Source organism: Canis lupus, chromosome 1, assembly GCF_011100685.1.
Source record: "Canis lupus familiaris isolate Mischka breed German Shepherd chromosome 1, alternate assembly UU_Cfam_GSD_1.0, whole genome shotgun sequence".
Taxonomy (NCBI): Eukaryota; Metazoa; Chordata; class Mammalia; order Carnivora; family Canidae; genus Canis; species Canis lupus.
The window spans coordinates 96,295,640-96,316,333 of record NC_049222.1 but is presented as its reverse complement, the minus strand read 5'-3'; the positions used below and the strand labels follow the sequence as shown (position 1 = coordinate 96,316,333).

The 20,694-nt window shown below is 35.8% G+C and overlaps 1 protein-coding gene across 4 annotated transcripts in view; it reads right to left on the bottom strand.

Annotated features, from left to right (window-relative positions):
* The window catches only part of AUH (AU RNA binding methylglutaconyl-CoA hydratase), a 159,787-nt gene that overhangs the window by 103,557 nt on the left and 35,536 nt on the right, over positions 1 to 20,694 (bottom strand). For 3 of the 4 annotated variants that reach the window (XR_005354315.1, XM_038527301.1, XM_038527303.1), the window contains exon 4: positions 18,170 to 18,256. The exons of the other annotated variant lie outside the window; for it this stretch is intronic. Coding sequence is in view for 2 of the 3 variants with exons in the window: in XM_038527301.1 (XP_038383229.1) it covers positions 18,170 to 18,256 (87 nt within the window). In the remaining variant the exon portion in view is untranslated. The remainder of the gene's footprint in view (positions 1 to 18,169; positions 18,257 to 20,694) is intronic. 4 annotated transcript variants of the gene reach the window in all.

Here is a 20,694-nt window from a genome sequence, read left to right as displayed (position 1 = left end):
CAGTCTGTGGACCAGCAGTACTGGTATCCCTGGGAAGCCTGATGAAATATATGACCCCCCCGGGGTCCCACCCCAGAACTACCCAGCCAGGAGAGGAGTTTTTAACAAAACCTACAGGTGAAGCTCCAGATACCCAGCTAATCCACAGGGGGCCTGATCAACTCAGCATCCTGCAGGATAACATACTGACCACTGCAGTCAGACAAAGTAGTAAGAGCCCTCACTCTTTGGGGAAGACCCAAACGTTCGTACCAGCTTTATGTGTTCCATCCAGACAATGGAGCACTGCTCAGCAGTAACGAGGAACCAACTACTGACTGATGCAAACATCAGTGAATCACAAAAAAATATGCTGAAAGATGACATGCAAATTAACACATACTTTGTGCCGTTTATTCAAAATTCTTACAAAGAAAATGAGTCTCCAGTGATGGAAGTAGCTCAGCAATTATCTGGAGACAGGCAGAGAATGGGAAGGGGCAGAGGAAAGGGTCAGTGAGGGTCACAAAGAAACTTTGGGGGTGACGGACATGTTCACTGTCTCGACTATAGTGATGTTTCCACAAGTCAAAGTCAACACATGATGCACGTATGACTAAAACTTCTATGACTTGAATAATAAGAAAATGATAAATCCAACAGGATAAAGCATACTAGTTTCCTGATCTTTTATAAACAGAGGTTAATTAGATACATAATTTATTTTTATATGGATATAAGTTAAAATCAAGTAACAGGTACGAATCATTTAAAATCATAAAGAAAATATTAAGAAAAACTGATGAGAAAAGTAAAAGGGAAGAATCTGGTTCTTTTAACTGAAATATAACTGACATATATATTAGCTTCAGGTGTATAAAATAGTGATTTGACAATTCTACCCATTACTCAAGTGCTCACCAAGGTAAGTCTAGTCACCATCTGTCCCCAACCAACATTATTACAATATCTTTTATTATTTCTGGTGCTATACCTTTCATCTCCATGACTTACATATTTTATAACCAGAAGTTTGTACCTCTTAATCTCCTGTATCTATTTTACCCATCTGCCCCACCTTCTGACAATCCTAGTTTGCTCTCCGTATTTAAGCATCTGGTTTTCTGTTTATTTGTTTTTTAGATTGTACACGTAAGAGAAATTATATGGTATTTGTCTTTCTCTGATTTATTTCACTTAGCATGATACCTTCTAACTCTATACATGTTGTTGCAAATGGGAAGATCTCATTCTTTTCTATAGCTGAGTATTCCACTGTGAGAGTGTGTGTGTGTGTGTGTGTGTGTGTACATGTATACCACATCTTCTTCATCCATCCATCCATCAATGGACAGTTAAGTTGTTTCCAAATCTTGACTATTATAAATAACATTGCAATAAACAGGGTTATTTTAAAACAGACATCTTTTCAAGTGTCTTTTAGTGTTTTCGTTTTCTTTGGGTAAATACCCAGTATTTACTGGATCGTATGGTAGTTCTATTTTCAATTTTTTGAGGAATCTCCATACTATTTCCCATAATGGCTGCACTAATTTCTATCCTCACCAATTGTACACAAGGGTTTCTTTTTTACCACATCTTCATCAAAACTTACTACTTCTTGTCTTTGATACTAGCCATTCTGATAGATAAAAATTGTTATCTCATTGTGGTTTTGATTTGCATTTCCCAGGTGATAAGTGATATGGAGCATCTTTTCACTTATCTGTTGGCCATCTGCATGTCTTCTTTGGAAAAATGTCTATTTAGGTCTTTTGCCCATTTTCTAATCAGATTGGTTTTTTGGTGTTGAGTTGTAGTTCTTTATACATTTTGGGTATTAACTCCGTATCAGATATATCATTTGCAAACATCTTTTCCCATTCACCAGGTTACCTTTTTGTTTTGTCAATGGTTTCCTTTGCTGTGCAAAACTTTTTTGTTTTGTTGTAGTATCAACAGTTTAATTTTGCTTGTTTCCCTTGCCTGAGGAGACATGTCCATAAATATGTTGCTCAAAGCAACAGGGAGGGAAGAATTTAAAACTGGAAATATACCAATTCTGTCACTTCTCATAGTAAGAAGTCAACAGAACTTTCCAAAGGAAAGGATCAAGTATACTATATAAAGTTGTAATAAAAACAGCAGCTGAGGGGCACCTGGGTGGCTCAGTGGGTTAAGCACTCAACTCTAGATTATGGCTCAGGTCATGATCTCAGAGTCAGGAAACAGAGACCCGAGTTGGGGGGTGGGGGGTGGGGCGGTCTGAGCTCAGCAGGGAGTCTACTTGAGATTTTCTGCACCCCCCCACTCTACCCCTCCCCCTGCAGCACACACTATCACTCTCTTCCTCTCTCTAAAATAAATAAATCTTAAAAAAGAAACCCACAAACACAACCAAAAACAACCACCACCACATAGCATATTTAATATTTTTTAAATGTCAAATAACCAAAATCAGAAGGCACAGGAAATCACAACAGGCGTTAACAACCAAACATATCAATACATTTAAAGAAGCTGTACTCATCTAGTAACAGAAAGACTCCAAGTGGATCATATGGCAAAACCCAATTACAAGTAGAACATTAGAGAAACATCTACAAAAAGAGAGAAAATAAAGTTCTAAAAATTCGAAGTATGGTGTATCTCAGAGTCAAATACAAAGGAAATATCTCATAATCTTAATATGTAATGAGCAACATTTGAGTAAAAGCATTAAATGGGCAAAGGAGAAGCACTTGGTTAGGCTTAACAAAGGAAAAGTGCAGAATGAAGATCTAGAAAGAATAAAATTCATACAGAATAACACTGCAGCAGCATCCACAAGGCAAATACCCAATAAACAACAAATTGAACACAGCACAAATGTGACAGCCACTCTCTGGCCATTATACAATAATTAAACTTAGAAAATTACAACAAAACACTAGCTAATTGGGGACAGACAAATAGGGATGGCCTGAAGGCACAGTTTCTTCCCTATTTGAGTAGCAGAAAGAGGGGGTTCCATATGTGAGGATCAACTCAGGGGAAGTGCAGGCTCCAGCCACCTGCCTCCAGAGGCAGTTTCCAACAAGGCCACTTCCCCGACTGGGAAGTGTCCATGGCTGTACAGATGTTCTCTTCCTCTCTGAAATGCTCAATACATACAGCATGACAGAATGGGTCCCACGTTCCTAGAACTACCGACCCTAAATTTCCTCTACCCCAACAAACTATCTACTTAAATGGGTAATATAAAAAATAATAAACGAGCTTCTCCTTAGCTCAGTTATGCCCTCCTTCTTTCTCAAACACAGGTTCTCCTCCACGCCTACAAGAAAAGTGCCCTGTGGGTTACGTAATGTTGGCACCGGGCCATCTGCCACAGGATGCAGCCGGTGCCACCCCAGTGTAGCTGTGACACGGAAGCTGGCCTGACGTGGGAGAGCCAAATGAGCAAATCTCCTCATCAACCTTCAACGTAGCTAATATCAGGAACTAAGAGAATATTTTGCCCGTCTCTACACTTTATTTTTTAATTTATTCCAAACCTTAGACCGAAGGAGGATTTCTATTTATTAAGGCTCCCTCAGATACTATATGATATGTATGTTTTTTGCACTGTTGTCTGTCATAGTAAAAAACTAAAAACTACCTAAATGTCCATCAATGAAGGAAGAATTACATATATTATGGTATGTGTATAACAAATAATACAACAAAACAATTTTTTTTTTCTAAAATGCAGTGGTAAAAAATCCCACTCTGGAGAAAACTAGACTCCAGACTATTCCCAGAAATAATTTTTCAAATACAATGTCTATCACACAGCCAAAGGATAACCAAGAAAACAAGATATATTAAGAACCAGTAGGAAGAAACATTAAGAAAACATCCATACAAAACTGAGATCCATAACCTTCATGTGCTGACTTTCAAATAAAGACATGAAGCCAAGCATGAAACTGTGAACAATAAAAAGTGACACAACTGATTTTTAAAAGAACCAAAAAGTATTTTAAAATGAAATAAAAAACTCAATGTTTGTAACAAATTAGGGGCAGCTTATGAGAAAATCAGTGAAGCTATAAACTATTCAGAGAGAGATAAGAAGGGACAAACATGGAAACGATGAAGAGGAGACACAGACACACAGTATGGTTGGTTGGATATGAGCCAAAGTGGCAGAAAATAGGTGAAACAAGTATCCCTCGTCCTGGGTTTAAGAGAAAGCAGCAAATGTAACTTGAAGAAAAAAAAAATTAATGAAAATCAGGATGGAAGTTAATAGAACAGACTCAAGAGAGGGAATTACCAAAACCCAAACCAGATTCCTGAAACGTAAACTAGAAGTGGTGAAGCTATGGAAAGGCAGATGGTAGAGGAAAAGAGGACGACGGCAATAGGCTGTATCAGGAGCAAGGGGACAACCCGTTGCCTTGTCAGAGACACTAAGACAATGTTATCAATGACTTCACACTAATCCATTTGAAAATCTGTATGAAATTGGATAAATTCCTAGAAAAGTATTAATTTCCAGAAATAAAATTTAAAAAGACAGCTTGTTTATGTGGTTATTTTCATCTCTATATTTGTACATAATATAAATCAATGTATGGATATAAATACATATTCATGTAAAAGCCAAGAAAAGGCCTAAAAATATTAAAATCATTGAATATTAAAATATTAAATCAGGGCACCAGCAATAATTACTTAGTGGACAGAAAGGAAGTGGGGAAAAGTTGCTAAAAGTTCTAATTTTTTACATTAAACACACATTCAGATGTTCCTTATGGAATTAAAAGCTAACAAACATCAAAAGCCAACAAAGAACAGAAGTGATTTCCCCTTTTGATCTTGTCAAATTCTAAACTATTCCAGGGTAATATCTTAAAGTAAGTGATAAGAGCTTGGTTGATAAGCCCATTTCTTTGGCTATATTTAGCAAAACAGTGTAATTTCCACACAACCATCCAAAATCATAATGTGATTAATACCCAGTGGAAGTCAGCAAAGGCAATAAAATTCCAAAAAGGGAAGGAGAGAGATCCTAAGTTGCAAAGCGAAGTGTAGGTCTATTAGAAACTATGGTTCAGTAGGTGGGGGATGTTAACACTTCTAAGGGAAAATGACTGACTACTAGATATTTGTGTCAGCTTTCTGTCATTCCTGACAAAAGGACAAAGAAAACAGAAATCGGGATCTGGAAGTTACACACAGAAAACTAGTAACTACAGTTAGTGAGAGTTTTTAATCAGTCAATCTTTCATATACTGTAATTGAGCACTTCCAATTTCTAGTTATTACATCAAATTAAAGGGAAAAATGTAATAATACATGCTGGAATGCATCCAATTCAACAAAATTAACTATTTATTTAAAAAAATCTCCTTGACCTTCAAACAAACAAAAAAACGCAGTGAACATAAACATTTTGGGTCAATCTGGCAGACTGACAAACAATTCTACCAACTTCAAAAATGTTCTTTACTAAACAATTCTTAATACATCTAAAATCAGAGGATAGCAAAGAGAATGTAACAAGTACACAACCTTTCAAATTGTAATGTGACAGCAGTCACTGGCACTAATTAAGTATTTTTACAATAAGCTTTATTTCAGATAAAGTAAAACACAAATGAAGTATCTGAAAAATCTCTGAATAGTAATAACAATGATAAACTACCAAACTCTAAAAAAAATAAAATAAACCACAATTCATAGCAGCTCACCACATTTTGGTAACTGATAAATTTAAGTTTTCTGCAGTAAAATAAACATCTTTTGGCAACTTCTTTGGGAAAAATGAGAAGCTGAGCCGATGTCTGATTTTTTGTGAATAAGTATCAGATGTCTCTAAATCAAATGGAAAGCTTAAAAGGGATATATCTGGCATTTATGCAAACCCTTTTACACTCATCACTCAAGAACCTCTAAATATTAAAATGGGATGCTAGAGAGTTTTATGTGGACTCATACCTTCACAAAGCATAGGCCTTACTATAGTGTGTTAGGTAATTAAAAAGAACATGATTAAATATACGAAGTGACAAATACAACACTTTTTAACTTTTAGTAAAATGTCATCATACCTTATTTATATTTAAAAGCTCTATATCTTACTTCAGAGATTATTATTAAGCTATGGTAAATCAGACTTCATGCTTCAAAGGAAGATAGCTACAAATTTTTGACAAAAAACTTTCTAAATACTCTCACCTATAGTTATTTATAAGAAACCAAATCATGGGTTGTTTTTATACACAAACAGGGTAAGTTACAGATAATTAGTTGTTTCTATATCGACCTACACCAGAATGCCCCACAGTCAGACTAAGGGGCCTTCCAAAATCTTCCAAAGAATGGAGCTTTTCCATCATGGCCAGCCCCGGGCGCAGGTGCCCACAGCCCCAAAGCCCATCTCCAGGAGGGTACCTGTCAAAGGCACCAGTGACAAGTGTACTACCAAATTTAGCCATCCATTCTTTCCATGCACCCTCCTGGACATGGCAGCAGCGTGTGACCGAGGCCTCCCACACAAAAGACTTTCTTCACTTGGCTCTCAGAGTACTGTTTCCTTTCTGTGTCTCTACCCTGGCACATCTTTCTGAGTCTCCTTTCTGGTTCTTTTTTCATTCCAGTCTTGCAACAATAAAATGCTTCATCTGGAGGGCAGCCTAGGTGGCTCAGCGGTTTAGCACCTGCCTTCAGCCCGGGGTGTGATCCTGGAGTCCTGGGATCGAGTCCCACGTCAGGCTCCCTGCATGGAGCCTGCTTCTCCCTTTACCTGTGTCTCTGCCTCTCTTTCTCTCTGTGTCTCTCGTGAATAAAATCTTTAAAAAAAAAAAAAAAATGCTTCAGCTGGAAATGCCTGGTATTTTAAAGGATTACTACGGATTATCATTTTCAAAAAAATCATCCACATCAAACTAGATTCCACAACTGAAAATTCTGGTGAAAACCTACTTTAACTATTTTTTTTATCATTAGATGACAATTCTTTGAGACGGAAGTCGACTTGAGCCCACAAAGAGAGAATTCTAAAAGGTTTTCCTAGCTCTTCATGAAATACCACCTGATGAGGCAAGACTGGCCATCAGGAGGGAAGTAACACTTCTGCTCCCATTTTCCATATCATAACTCTGCACAGTGAGGATCCCAAGAGTGGCATGCTATCGTCACCAGTGAAAACAGGAAGGACAGTGTATAGCATGCACCTGGAGGGGGGCGGGTAAGTTAAAAATCAGCAGCTTTAGCAGATCCAGATAATTTCATATCTGTGCATCTGTGATGCCTTGCTCAGGCCTAAGATTTCAAAATAACCCATTACTGCTTTCAACCTAGGCATCCGAGACCTGAAAGGGGGAGAGAACTTGAAACAATGATTAACCTTCTGGGTATCCAGGAATTCACTATTTCTTTAGAACAGAACATCTCAAAAATAGACTTTTTTCTTTGAAAAGAGCAAAAGAACTAAATTTTGTTCTGGAACTTTGGAGTTACTTTTTTTTTAATATTTTATTTATTTATTTATGAAAGACAGAGAGAGGCAGAGACATAGGCAGAGGGAGGAGCAGGCTCCATGCAGGAAGCCCAAGTGGGACTCGATCCCGGGACTCCAGGATTACAGCCCAGAACAAAGGCAGACACTCAACCACTGAGCCACCAGGCATCCCTGGAGTTACTTTTTAAGAAGAGCCTTTCTAGGAAGCTAGAATAGTAAAGTATGGAATTTAGTGACTCGGATAAAATACAGAACTTTCTAATCTCTATTTTAATAACACAGAATAGCTTTCAAATGAGTGCAGTACCTCTAAGTTCCTTATAGACTCTTTCAATAAAGATAAGAAGAACATGGTAGTCACCATGGCCAAGAAAAGGTCCATGGCCCTTGAGACCCCAGAGAAAGATCCTCTAGATGTGAAAAATGCAAATTAACAGGGGGCATGAGGAAAACTTGGTGTTAGACAGGCAGGATATTATACTCTGATTCATACCATTACTGATAGTGCCACAATGGTTCTAATAACCAGCTCACAAAATTCCTGAAAACTTAACAATTATCTTGAGCCTCTATGAACAGGCATCAGCACATCTGTGTATGAAACAGCTCCATGAGTGCAATGCAGGGTCCTCACCTAACGCATCCACTCACATCCTCCAGATAAGACACCCAGGCGGCTCAGTGGGTGAAACATCTGCCTTTGGCTCAGGTCATGACCCCAGGGTCCTGGGATTGAGTCCAGTGTCACTATCCCTGCTCATCGTGGAGTCTGCTTTTGCCCCTCCCCCTGCTCCTTCTCTCTCTCTCTCTCTCTCGCTCACTCTAATAAATAAAGGTTAAAAAAGAGAGAGAGAGCAAGAGCAATCTCCTTTGGACACAATCCACCCTGGAAGCCCTGCTCTACAGAAAATGAATGGACTATGTCAGAAGACCCAGTGCATAAGGACCAATAGGAAACCTGGAGGCTTATGTGTGGAATCTGGTCCATAAACCAATTTCATCTGACATTCAAAGGGTTTTTTCCTTTCCTTTGAAAAACCTTAAAACCAGGAGATAATTTCTAAAAAGTCTAGAATTTTGGCTTCTCTTGAAAATAAGAACCAAGGCAGAAAATGAAGAAAATTATTCAAGATTTAACATTAGAAATGTTTGCAGAATTCAAGATAGATGAATATTTTTAAAACTGATCTAATTAGGCAAATATACAGAATGTATGTAGCTTACACACACGTAAGGAAGCAGAATAATAACAAACTTCCTTAAGATAATCGAAGTACCAACTATGTCAGAACCCACACCCTGTCTACCCATGTGCTCCTCACCTACTCTTCTACTTGCCTCCCCAAACCCAAAGGTTTGAATTCTGTTCATCACTCTATTTTTCATGTGTGTGTGTGTATGTGAGTATATGTGATTTCAGTATACACACATTTCTAAATTATATGTTGTTTTGTATGCGTTTAGAAGAAACATATTGTTTTAATTAAATGTTTCAAAGTTTTATCCATGTTGTTACACATGTAGTTATTCATGTATGCACAATGTTATCTACGGTACAAATACACAAAACCATTCATCCATTCTCCTGTCACTAAAATTTGCTTGTCTTCAGCTTTTTATTATTAATAAATAATAATGCTACTATAAAATCTTTTTCTTATACCATGATATAAGCTTCCCTAGGACACATGCACAAAATGCCTATAGAATAGTGTATTTTCAAACTCCCAAGTAGCAACATACCCACTGGGTCAAAATCAGGTATTTTAAAAAATAAAATAGCATAGTATTCACACGCAGTGCATAAAGAAAGGTTATTATCTTCATGAACCTCTGATGCCCACCCTCTGTGTTTATTGGGATACACTATGGATATGATTCGCCATGGGTCCAGTAAAAACAGTACTAAAGGGCTTAGCCTCTAGATAAATGCCTCCTAAAAAAGTAAACTTCCGAGTCTTATGGAAATTAAATGTTCAACTTTGTAAGATAACACCAAACTGTTTTCCTAAGCAGTTACATCAATTTGTACGCTCATTAGAAGTGAGTCAATCTGCCTGGTGATCCACTTCCTCACTAACTCTCAGTAACTTCAGGCATAAGAATATGTGGCTAATCTGACAGATGTGTGAAACATGACTCTCTGCTATATTGTCTTACAGACTCCCAGGCTGCATGCATGCATGTATGTGTTGATTCATGCGTGCGTGCGTGTGTGTGTGTGTGTGTGTGTATGAATGATTTGGCAGCTCTGTGTTTCAAGTATTTCTTCCCAGTTTGTGGCTTTTCTTTCTTTCTTTATAGCACCTTTTAATGAACAAATGTTCTTAAGTTTAATTTAAGGTGGTGAGACTGGGCCTTTTGTGTTTTCCTGATTTTAGGAGACTACTCTTAGGTTTTACTACTAAGAAACAGATACTTTGCATCAGGCTAAGGAAGTTTCCTTCTATTTCTAGTCTGCCTTGACCTTTTTCTATGAATAGATTTGACATCTCTGAAATTCTTGTCATCAATCTATTAAGGAAGAACATGATTTTATTTTAAAGGACTAATGTCACAAATTTTTAAGATTTTCAAATGGGAAGCTCCTCCTCCCCCTTGTATTCTTGGGAAAATCCAACTTGGGTCTTTTTTAAAAACCTGCGGGATTTCATCCATGCTCTTAAAGCAAGACTGGCTCCTCTTACTTTTTGCTCTATTGTTTTTGTCACATGTACATGTGAAAGTCATACTAATCAGCAATACTGAATTTAGGATTAAATGCTCACTGTATTGTTCTATGGAGGAGTTGTGTGTGTGTGTGTGTGTGTGTGTGTGTGTGGAGGAGTTTATGTAAGATTGCAAGGATCTGTTCCTTATAGGCCAGTGAAACACCAGAAGGTAAATCATTTAACATGTAAAAACGAGCCCAACGCTTTCTCTGTGAAGAAACTTTCAACTACTACTCAATCCCTCCAGGGATAATAGGATTATTCCAGAATACAATTTCTTCTTGAGACACAAATTTCATATTTATTGGCATAAAGATTTTCACAGTATTTCTTACAAGCTTTATAATCTCTGCCCTATCTACAATCATATCCCTCATCTGTAACATCTCCTGTTTACCCTTTAGTCCTTTGTCCAGAGGCTTGGTCTCGTGTAGATTCTCCCACTGCAACTCCAGCTTCTATCTCATTAATTTCTGATCTTTGTATTATTGCCTTCCTTCAACTTTCTTTGGATTCATAAATTTTTAAGGCACTGCTTAGCTACTTATTGCCAGTGGTTTTCCCTTGTTAACATAGGCATTTAAGGTTATCACTTCTCCTCAAACTATCACTTTCATCAAATCAAGTTTGGATATGTAATAACTTTATATTCATTCAGTCCTAGTACTTTTTCCCATAATAGTTCCTCCTTTGACCAATGAGTTTCTTAACAGTTTTTTTTTAATTTACAAATATATGGTTTTTAAATCTGTATATTAACTGTATTTTTATTTCTAACACAGTTGCATTATTCATAAGGAACATGGTCTCTATGTGTGAATCTTCCAGAACTTAATAGAATTTAGGGCCCACCACATGACTTATTTTTGTAAATGTTTCATATGCTCATGACAAGTGTACATGTTCTCCAATTTGGGGTTAAGAGTCTCATTAGTCAATTCTGATACCCATGTTGTTCAAATCTATAGTTTAAACTTTTGCCTTTCACTCTCATGATAAATTGGGAGAGATGAACTGAAATCATCACAATGATGAAGGATTTGCCAATTTACCATGTATATACCCAATATAACTTTATCTGTATACTTTCAGATCTCTGTTTTCCAGAACATGTTTAGTCTTATGAAAAATTTAACATTTTGATACATGCAGTGTTCTTCTCCTACTAATAATGGTTTTTGTCTTACAGAGTATGATTCAATAATTTCCTAGTATGAAGAAAGCTACAACAGAGGTGGCTACTATTAACAATACATAGTTGATTTAAGTTTCTTAATCAAATCTGAATACCCATGTCTTTAACAAGTTTAGTTAACTAACATTAATAGTAATTACTAGACTTATTTCATCATCTCATTATTTAATTTATCCTAAGGTTGGCACTCTCTTGTCCTCTTACAATTTTGTTAGGATTTGACTTTCTTTTGGTTTTTATTTTGTTTTTCTTATTCTGCTCTCCTTTCCCACCCTCCAACTCATTTGTAAGACTTAGCTCCATTCCTGTTCTTTGAATAATAATTTAAACTCCCAGCAAAGGATACAAAGACGTTAAAACCGTTAAGTCTCCAAAATGTAAAAACTGAAAAGGCCTAACTCAGATATGGAGCAAGCTGTCCAAATCAGAACCAAAAGTCAGCAGATTTCTTAAAATATAAGTAAAAAGAACAGAAGACTCTAATTAATTTCAAAAAACAAGAAAATAAAGAAGACATCTGAGGTGGATGAATGTGATGGACAGATGGAAAGAAGGGTGGGAAGGAGGAAGAGAAGGCAGGAAATCAGATGCAGTGCTTGTTCTAGTAAAACCTGTAAGCTAATGTGGTTTCCTAAACAGCTGAAAAAAAAAAAAAAAAAGGAAACATTAAATATACTGTTTCGTAACACATGGAAACTACTTAAAACTTTAAAACTTAAATTTCATGTGCATACAGTTTTATCGGAACAGAGAAACACACATTTGCTTACATTTTGTCTGTGGCTGCCTCAGCATAATACGTCAAAATTGAGGACCTAGTACAAAGCAAGGATGTCTCCTCTCACTAGTTCTTTTCAATATCATACTAAAAATCTTTGCAAATGTTATTGAACAAAAAAAAAGAAATAAAAAGTAATACAGATTGAGAAAGAAGACATCCAACTGTCTTTATCTGCAAATGACATGACTGTCTACAATGCAGAAGATATGAAGGAATTAACAAAAACCTCCTGGAACAAATACACAATTATACCAAGGGTGCAAGACACCAAGTAAATATACAAAAGTCAATCACTTTTCCACATACCAAGAATGACTGAGTGGAATTTGAAATTAAAACAATAACACACTATCATCTCTCAAAACAAAATACTTAGGTATAAACCTGACAAAATACATACAAGCTCTATGAGAAAAGCTATAAAACTTATGTATGAAATCAAAGAACTAAATAAATCGTCCATGTTCATGGATAGGAAGACTCAGTATTGTCAAGATGTCAGTTTTTCTTAATTTGATGTACAGATTCAATGCAATCCCAATCAAAATCCCTGCAAATTATTTTGTGGCTATCAATAAACTAATTCTCAAGTTTATATGTAGAGGCAAAAGACCCAGAATAGTCAATACAATATTAAAGGACAAGAACAAAGCTGTGGTACTAACACTACCCAATATCTAGACTTACCGTAAAGCTATGGTAATCAAAGCAGTGTGGTTATTGGCAAAAGAACAGAAAAACAGACCAAGGAATAGAACAGAAAGCCCAAAAACAGACTCCCATAAATCAACCAATCTTTGACAAAGGGAAAAAGGCAATACAATGGAGCAAAAATAGTCTTTTCAACAAATGGTGCTGAAACAGTAACATTCTCAAGCAAAATCAGGAATCTAGACATGAACAGGCCTTACAACCTTCACAAAAATTAACTCAAAATGGATCACAGATCTAACTGTAAAGCACAAAACCATAAAACTCCTGGAAGATAACATGAGAAAACCTAGATGACCAATAACTTTTTAGATATAACACGAAAAGCACAATCCATGAAAGAAATAATAAACTAGACTTTATTAAAATGGAAAACATATTACAAAAGATAATGTCAAGAGAATGAGAAGACAAGCTACAGCTGGGAGAAAGTATTTACAGAATATTCTGATATTTGATAAAGAATTATCATCTAACATATTTGAAGAACTTCTAAACTTAACAACAAGAAACACAAACAACTCAATTAAAAACTGGGCCAAAATCTCAACAGACAATTCACCATGGGTGTACAGATAGGAAATAAGCACGTAAAAAGATGCTCCATATCATATCATCACAGAAATACAAACTAAAACAAGATACCACTACAAACCTTTTAGAATGGCTAAAATCTGAAACACTGACATCAAATGCTGACAAGGATGTGGAGCTACAGAAATTCTCATTCACTGCTGAGAAAGCAAAATGGCACAGCCAGAGTAAGGCAGGTTTTTTTACTCTTGCCATATGATCCAGCAATTATGCTCCTTGGTATTTTCCCAAAAGAGCTGAAAACCTGTTTCCACCCCAAAACCTACATATATATACTTCTAGCAGCTTTATTCATAATTGCTAAAACTTGGAAGTAACCAACATGTCCTTCAGTAGGTAAATAGATAAAAAAAAACTGCGGTACATCCAAACAATGGAGTACTATTCAGCATCAGAAACACATAATAGCACTAGAAACATATAAGATATTAAGGCATATATAAAGGGAAAAAACTTTAATGTGTCCTACTAAGTGAAAGAAACCAATCTGAAAAGGATACATACTGTGTGATTCCAATTATATGACATTCCAGAAATGGAAAACTAGGGAGACAGTAAAAACAGACTGTCAGAGAGGAGAGAAAGGAGAACACACTGAGCACAGATAATATTTAGGGCACTGAAAAAAAAAATATTTAGGGCACTGAAAAGAGTCTGTATATTACTGTAATGATGGATGCATGTCATTATATATTTATCAAAATCCCCAGAATGTACATCACCAAGAGTGAACCCCATTGTAAACTATGAACTTTGGATGGTTGTGATTTGTCAATGGAGGCTCATCAGCTGTAATAAATGTCCCATTCTAGTGAGGGATGTTGATAACAGGAGAGACCATGCTTATGTGGTGACAGGGAGTATAAATCTCTGTACTTTCCCCTCAGTTTTGATGTGAACCTTTAAGTGCTCTAGAAAATTAGTCTTAAAAATAATAAAAAGTTGAGTAGCTACAAAAGAGATCATACGAAGCGTAAGATATTATCTGTCCCTTTAAGAAAAAGTTTGCCTGCCCTGGTTTAATATATTAAATGAGTAGATCAGATCAAGATACTTAATTTCTATCTGCCTTTCAAAATCTCTGTAAGTCACCACAAAAGACAACTTCAAAATTTTATGTTCACTGTAATGTAATAAAAGGTATCATTAACAAATATTGGGGAACTCATGTATAGAAAAGAGTAGACTGGATTAAAATCCAGAACAGAAATGCTACAGCTAGAATCACTGAAAAGAAAATGCCACTGCAAAAATAGAAACAGGTTGTTGTTGTTTTTTTTAAGTCTCAGAAAAATTCTACTTTCAAAATCAATAAAATGAAAAGAGGCTTGGAAGAAACACCAAGGTGATGTTTACAACTAGACCAGTCTCAGCCACTCCTCCTCCCATTCATATAAAGTTAAAGATAGGGCAGCCCCAGTGGCTCAGCGGTTTAGTGCCGCCTTCAGCCCAAGGCATGATCCTGGAGACCCCCGATCGAGTCCCACATCAGGCTCCCTGCATGGAGCCTGCTTCTCCCTTGCCTGTGTCTCTGCCTCTCTCTCCCTGTGTCTCTCATGAATAAATAAATAAAATCTTAAAAAAAAAAAAAAGTCAAAGACAACATCAACATCTACTTCCAAGATTGTGCTCTCTGACCAATATGGAAACCAAATCCATGCTCTGCCTCAGGAGACATCTGATCTGACCATGAGGCCGAAGCTGAAGACAGAAGCAAAGGAGAGCCACTGAGAACAGCAGCACAGGATTTTAAAAAGATAGAAAGGTGACAATGACCATTCCCGGAATCAAAACAAATATATTCTAAAACTTAGCTCTAAAAAACAAACAAACAAAAAAACAATAACAAAACCACACGAGGCTCCAAAGATTCCACATGGTCAAATTCTACTAAACTTTGAAATAACAGATGATTTCCCTGTATAACAGAGAAAAAGATAGAAAGCTTTTCACCTCATTCTATGAAGCTTACAATCCTGATGCCAAAACAGAAAACGGGGGTGCCTGGGTAGCTCAGTTGAGTGTCTGTCTGCCTTAGGCTCAGGGCATGATCCTGGGGTCCTGGGACCAAGTCCCACATCAGTCTCCCCACAGGGAGCCTGCTTCTCCCTCTGCCTATATCTCTACCTCTCTGTGTATCTCTCAGGAATAAATAAAATCTTTAAAAAAAAAAAAAAAAACTAAGACCATAGAAAACAGTAAACACAAAAAAAGAACTAGAAGAATAATCTCATTTATGATTATAGCAAAACATACAAAAATCGAATCCAGTAGTTTATATTAAAAACCACAATAACCAGTAACCACAATGACCAGGTAGGGTTTATTCTAGTAACACAAAGCCAGTACAACATTAATAACTCTATTAATACAATTTATTATACTAAAGGCTAAATGAGATAAATGAGACAAATTCTAATATATACCAATTACAGTTGATGCTTGAACAACACAGGTTTGAATTGTGCAGGTCCATGGATATGCAAATTTTCTTAGTAAATGCAGGGCAGTACTTGAAATGTATTTTCTCTTCCTTATGATATCCTTAATAACATTTTATTTTCTCTAGCTTACTTTATTCTAAGGATATTATTTTATTAATATTAGAAGTATTACTACTTTATTGTAAAAATATACTATATAACACATATCACATACAAGATATGTGTTAATCAACCGCTTCTGTTATCAGTAAGGCTTCTGGTCAACAGTGGGCTACTGCAGTTATTAAGTTTTGGGGAGAATCAAAAGTAATACACAGATTTTCAAGTGTGTAGGGATCAGCAGTCCTAACCCCCATACTGTTGAAGGGTCAATTGTATAAATACTGACATACATCAAAAAAGAATTTGACAAACTTTAACATGCATCCCTGATTAAAAAAACAGTAACAAATTCCTAACAAGGTGAAATAGAAGAAAACTCCCTGAACTTGCTAATTACTGGCAAAATATTAAAAGCATTCATCCAAGTCAAATAAAGATAAGGAAGACAGGGATGAACACTCTCCAAAAACTGAATAGCGTACCAAGAGGCTTAGCCAATGTAAAACTGCATGAAAAATAGGTAAGATTAAAACACTGGGAAAAGCAAAAATAAAAATAGCATCATTTATATATAATGAACTTTTATCTGGAAAACACAAGAAAATTAACTGAGAAATAACAACAGGTAATAAAAGTAATTATCAAGTCGATGTGATACAAAACAAGCACTTAAAACATAATAACTTTCCTACAGAACTATAATAACCAGACTTCAACAGAAACAGAAGAAAAAGATCCCATTGAAGGAATAAATGCTACAAAATAGCAAGAATAAATCTGAGCCAGAAAAAAGATGGAAGACCAAGCAAGGCAAATATGAAGAAAACTTTCTTGAAGGATATTAAAATATTGGATGACCCCACCCCACCTCCCCCGGATGAAACCCATACACATCATAGATGGAAAGGTTCAGTATCACAAAAATGTCAATTCTTTCTAAATAAGATTTAGAGGAATTCCAATCACAGTCCTGTGATAATACATTTCCTCCTTGCTTTAAAAACCAGTAATTCCAAGTTAATTTGGAAGAACTGATATGTGGGAATTACCAAAGAAAATCTTCAAGGAGAAACAAAAAAAAATAAGAGAACTTCATACCCTCCAGATACTCAACATTTTCAATTTAAATATTGGAATTGAATGAAGGGGGCACATTAGGAGACAGTATCTGTAGTACATTTAACAACAAAGGACCACTACTAAGTGGCCCTTACATAAATAAGCAGTTGTTACCGAAAAGAGGAGGAAGGATGTGAAAATGCAATCTGCAGAAGAGGAAACGCAAGTCTAATGTGAAAAGGTAAAATATCACACAAGCATCTGGGGAAAAGCACATTAAAATGCAAAGATGTCAAAAAATAAATTAATTAATTAAAATAAGATAAAATGCTAAGAGGTCTTCTTTGTTAACCTTGGCAAATTTGAAAAGCAACACTAAGTGTTGGCAAAAATATGAGGAAACCAGTACTGGTGCATAACTGATGGGAATGTAAATTATTACAAGCTTCTTGGAATATAATCTGGTAAAAATTATTAAAATGTAAAATGAATACATGATGCTGAGAACTGCAGTTCCATGTTCAGGAATCTATCCTAAAAGTACACATATTAATGCTCTGAAAGACCTGATACAAAGATACTCACTGCTTTATTATAAAGAACAAAAATGGGAAAAAGTCCATAAACATTAATGAAGTAATTTAAAATTTTGGAGAAGACCATGCTATGGGTTACTATACCGCAATATACTAAAAAGTATCAATAATAAAATAAGTTGATATATACTAAGACATAAAGATTACCCAGAAGTCTATAATTCTAAGGAAATAGTATGATCCTATTTATACAAACAAAACAACTCTGAATCTATAAATACGTGTGTATGCAATTATCTGGGCGACATTTCTCTTTGTTTGCTAATAACTACCTTCATATACCATGTCATCATATATAGGAGGTATCTTTAATTATAAAATATTTTTCACAACTTTTCAAATTAAATGTATTACATGCATCTCCACAGCAACCATTTACAGATCATGATTATCTAATTACATAACTATTTTAGCCAAAGCTTATATATAAGGACAGTGTGCAACTTTCCAAATCTGACATTCAAGGTCATCTTCAGCATGCTAGAAGGAGTGTAATTGAGCTTACCAATTTCATCAATCACTGCTCTTATTTTGGAGACAAAAGGACCAACTTCACTGGGATTCATTTTGACTCTCTCCTTAAGGTCAGCACCTGCAAAGTATTTTATTTACAAATATAATCTAGTTATAAACAAGATCTTAAGGCAATGAATTGAAAATTTACTTAAGATTCATATGTAACTTGAATATCAACTAAATATATCCATTAGAGGAATTATACTACTTAGGTTTTTCTTCTCAAAGACCAGCAGAAGGAAAAATAAAATGTCTGTTCATACACCTACCATGTGCCTAAAGCAGTGGTTCTCAAACTTTGTTGCCTCAGGGCCCCCTTACACTCTTAGAAGAGACTTATTTTAGATTCTATCTAGCAATAGGTGCTCTATTAAAAACTAAAACTATCAAATTTTAAAAATATTTATTAATTTAGTAATACAAATAAACCCATTCATATTAACATAAATGACTACAGATTGATGCCACTTTCTTGGCTCTTACAGGGATGCTGGCAGTTTTACCCACCACTGCTTTCACACTATCAGTGCAAACGTCAACCCAGTAAAAAGGGCAAATCACCAAACATCAGTTTGATTCCATGGATGCCTGCGCCATGGTGGCTGCAGATCATGTTTCAAAAATCACTGGCTTTCACATATGAACAGACAGTTTCATTATTATGAGTTTATCACAGAATCAAACTTGGAACAGAGAAAAATAAGAAATTCTTAAGGAATCACTCTGTGGCTCAACAAAGGCATTCTTTTTAATAAAATTATATGAGAAAAGGAAGGCTCCCATTTAAATGAACAAATACAAACAAAGCAAAATTACAGCAAAGAAGGTACACACTCAGCTCCTTGCTCTCTTCTTAGTCCATTATAAAGTAATCAAGACTAGACATAATATCAAGTGCCAGCCAAGGCTGGAACATTCTGAGCCTATATACTTCCTACAGGAATGAGAACTACAACTGACAGAGCACATACCCTACAATCCATCAGTTCTTAGCTAAATATACCTTAGACAATCTCAAACATATGCCCAAGGAAATATGTACAGTAGCATTCAATACAGCATATATAAAATAGCAAAAAGATTAGAAATAACCTAAATATCTATAAGAAGCATTTTTAATAGCACTAAGATATATTTATACAACAGAAGAGTACATGTTCAGCATGAAAATGAAGGAACTAAAACATAAAGATAGATAAATTTAAGTGTTGAAGAACATATAATTATGTACATTTATTATATATTAATATATAACATATTAATACATATTTATAAATTTAATAACAACATATTATTATATTTACAGAAACATACACAGGATAATAACCCTTTACATAACTTTTTTAAAAAAGAATGCTATTTGGGGGGCAGCTGGCTGGTTCAGTCAGCAGAGCACATGACTTTTGAGTTCAGGATTGTGAGTTCAAGCCCCACACTGGGTGTACAGGATACTAAATAAATACTTTTTTTTAAAAAAAAAAAGCTTTTTAGAGGTATAAAATACACATGGAAATGATAAATATCAAATTCAATTAGTAGTGACCTCTGTGGAATGGGATTCAGATGTGATTGGCAATGGTCACAAAGAACTTCAATCTTATTTGTAACACTGTATTGCTTGAGTTAGGTGATGGGTAATCAATATATCAGTCTTTAAACATATGTCTTCATAATTAATTTTTTCCATGAAAAATATTTGTAGGACCAAAAAAATTCTAAGCCATTTGTTTAAAAAAAAAAAACTGTCCAACTCACTGTCGACTTAACCCTGAGAATATCATTTGAAAATATAAAGTGTTGCTTAGTGCATGTTGGCTAATACATATTGGCTAATAAAAGTAGCTACATGCAGTGCCATATGGGGGGGAGGGTGGATAGATGAAAAGAAGAGCCAAAGCAAGCATAAGGGACACACAGGTGTGTGTGGTGGTCCTGAAGGAGACCCAGGAACCTGCATCACATCCTCCAACCTAGTGTGGATTACAGCACGAGGGTGCCCTGTAACATGTCAACTAGTAACTAGTGCTCCAAAAGGAGCTTTCACTGACATCCACACCCAGGTTAAAGAGACTAGCTGTTGGAAGCCATGCGGGGGAGCTAATAATGGGGGTTTGCTCTGAACAAGCACAGCCCATTCACACACCAGTGCCAGAAGAGGTGGCTGGGTCTAAGTGCAGCCCTAACCCACACAACCATGAGAGACTTCCATGGGATTCATGGATTAGTTTAGAAAAAATTACCTTTTTCCACGGGATGTTAAACATTTGTGACCTTAAGACTGCTTTTTAAAAATGTTAATACCCTTTTTGTTTTTCCTTTAGAAACATACCCTGCAATTCTCCAACATTCAGAACCCAAAAGTACAGAGTTGCTTCTATCCCTCCAGATTATAAATTCCTTATTTGATAATATCACAGTTTTATTTGCAGTCTGGCGTGTTTTACTTTTTAAACCCAAGTCCATGATGATTCACCTCAGGTGAGCAAGCCTCTGTGCTGCCGGGCAATCCTATCG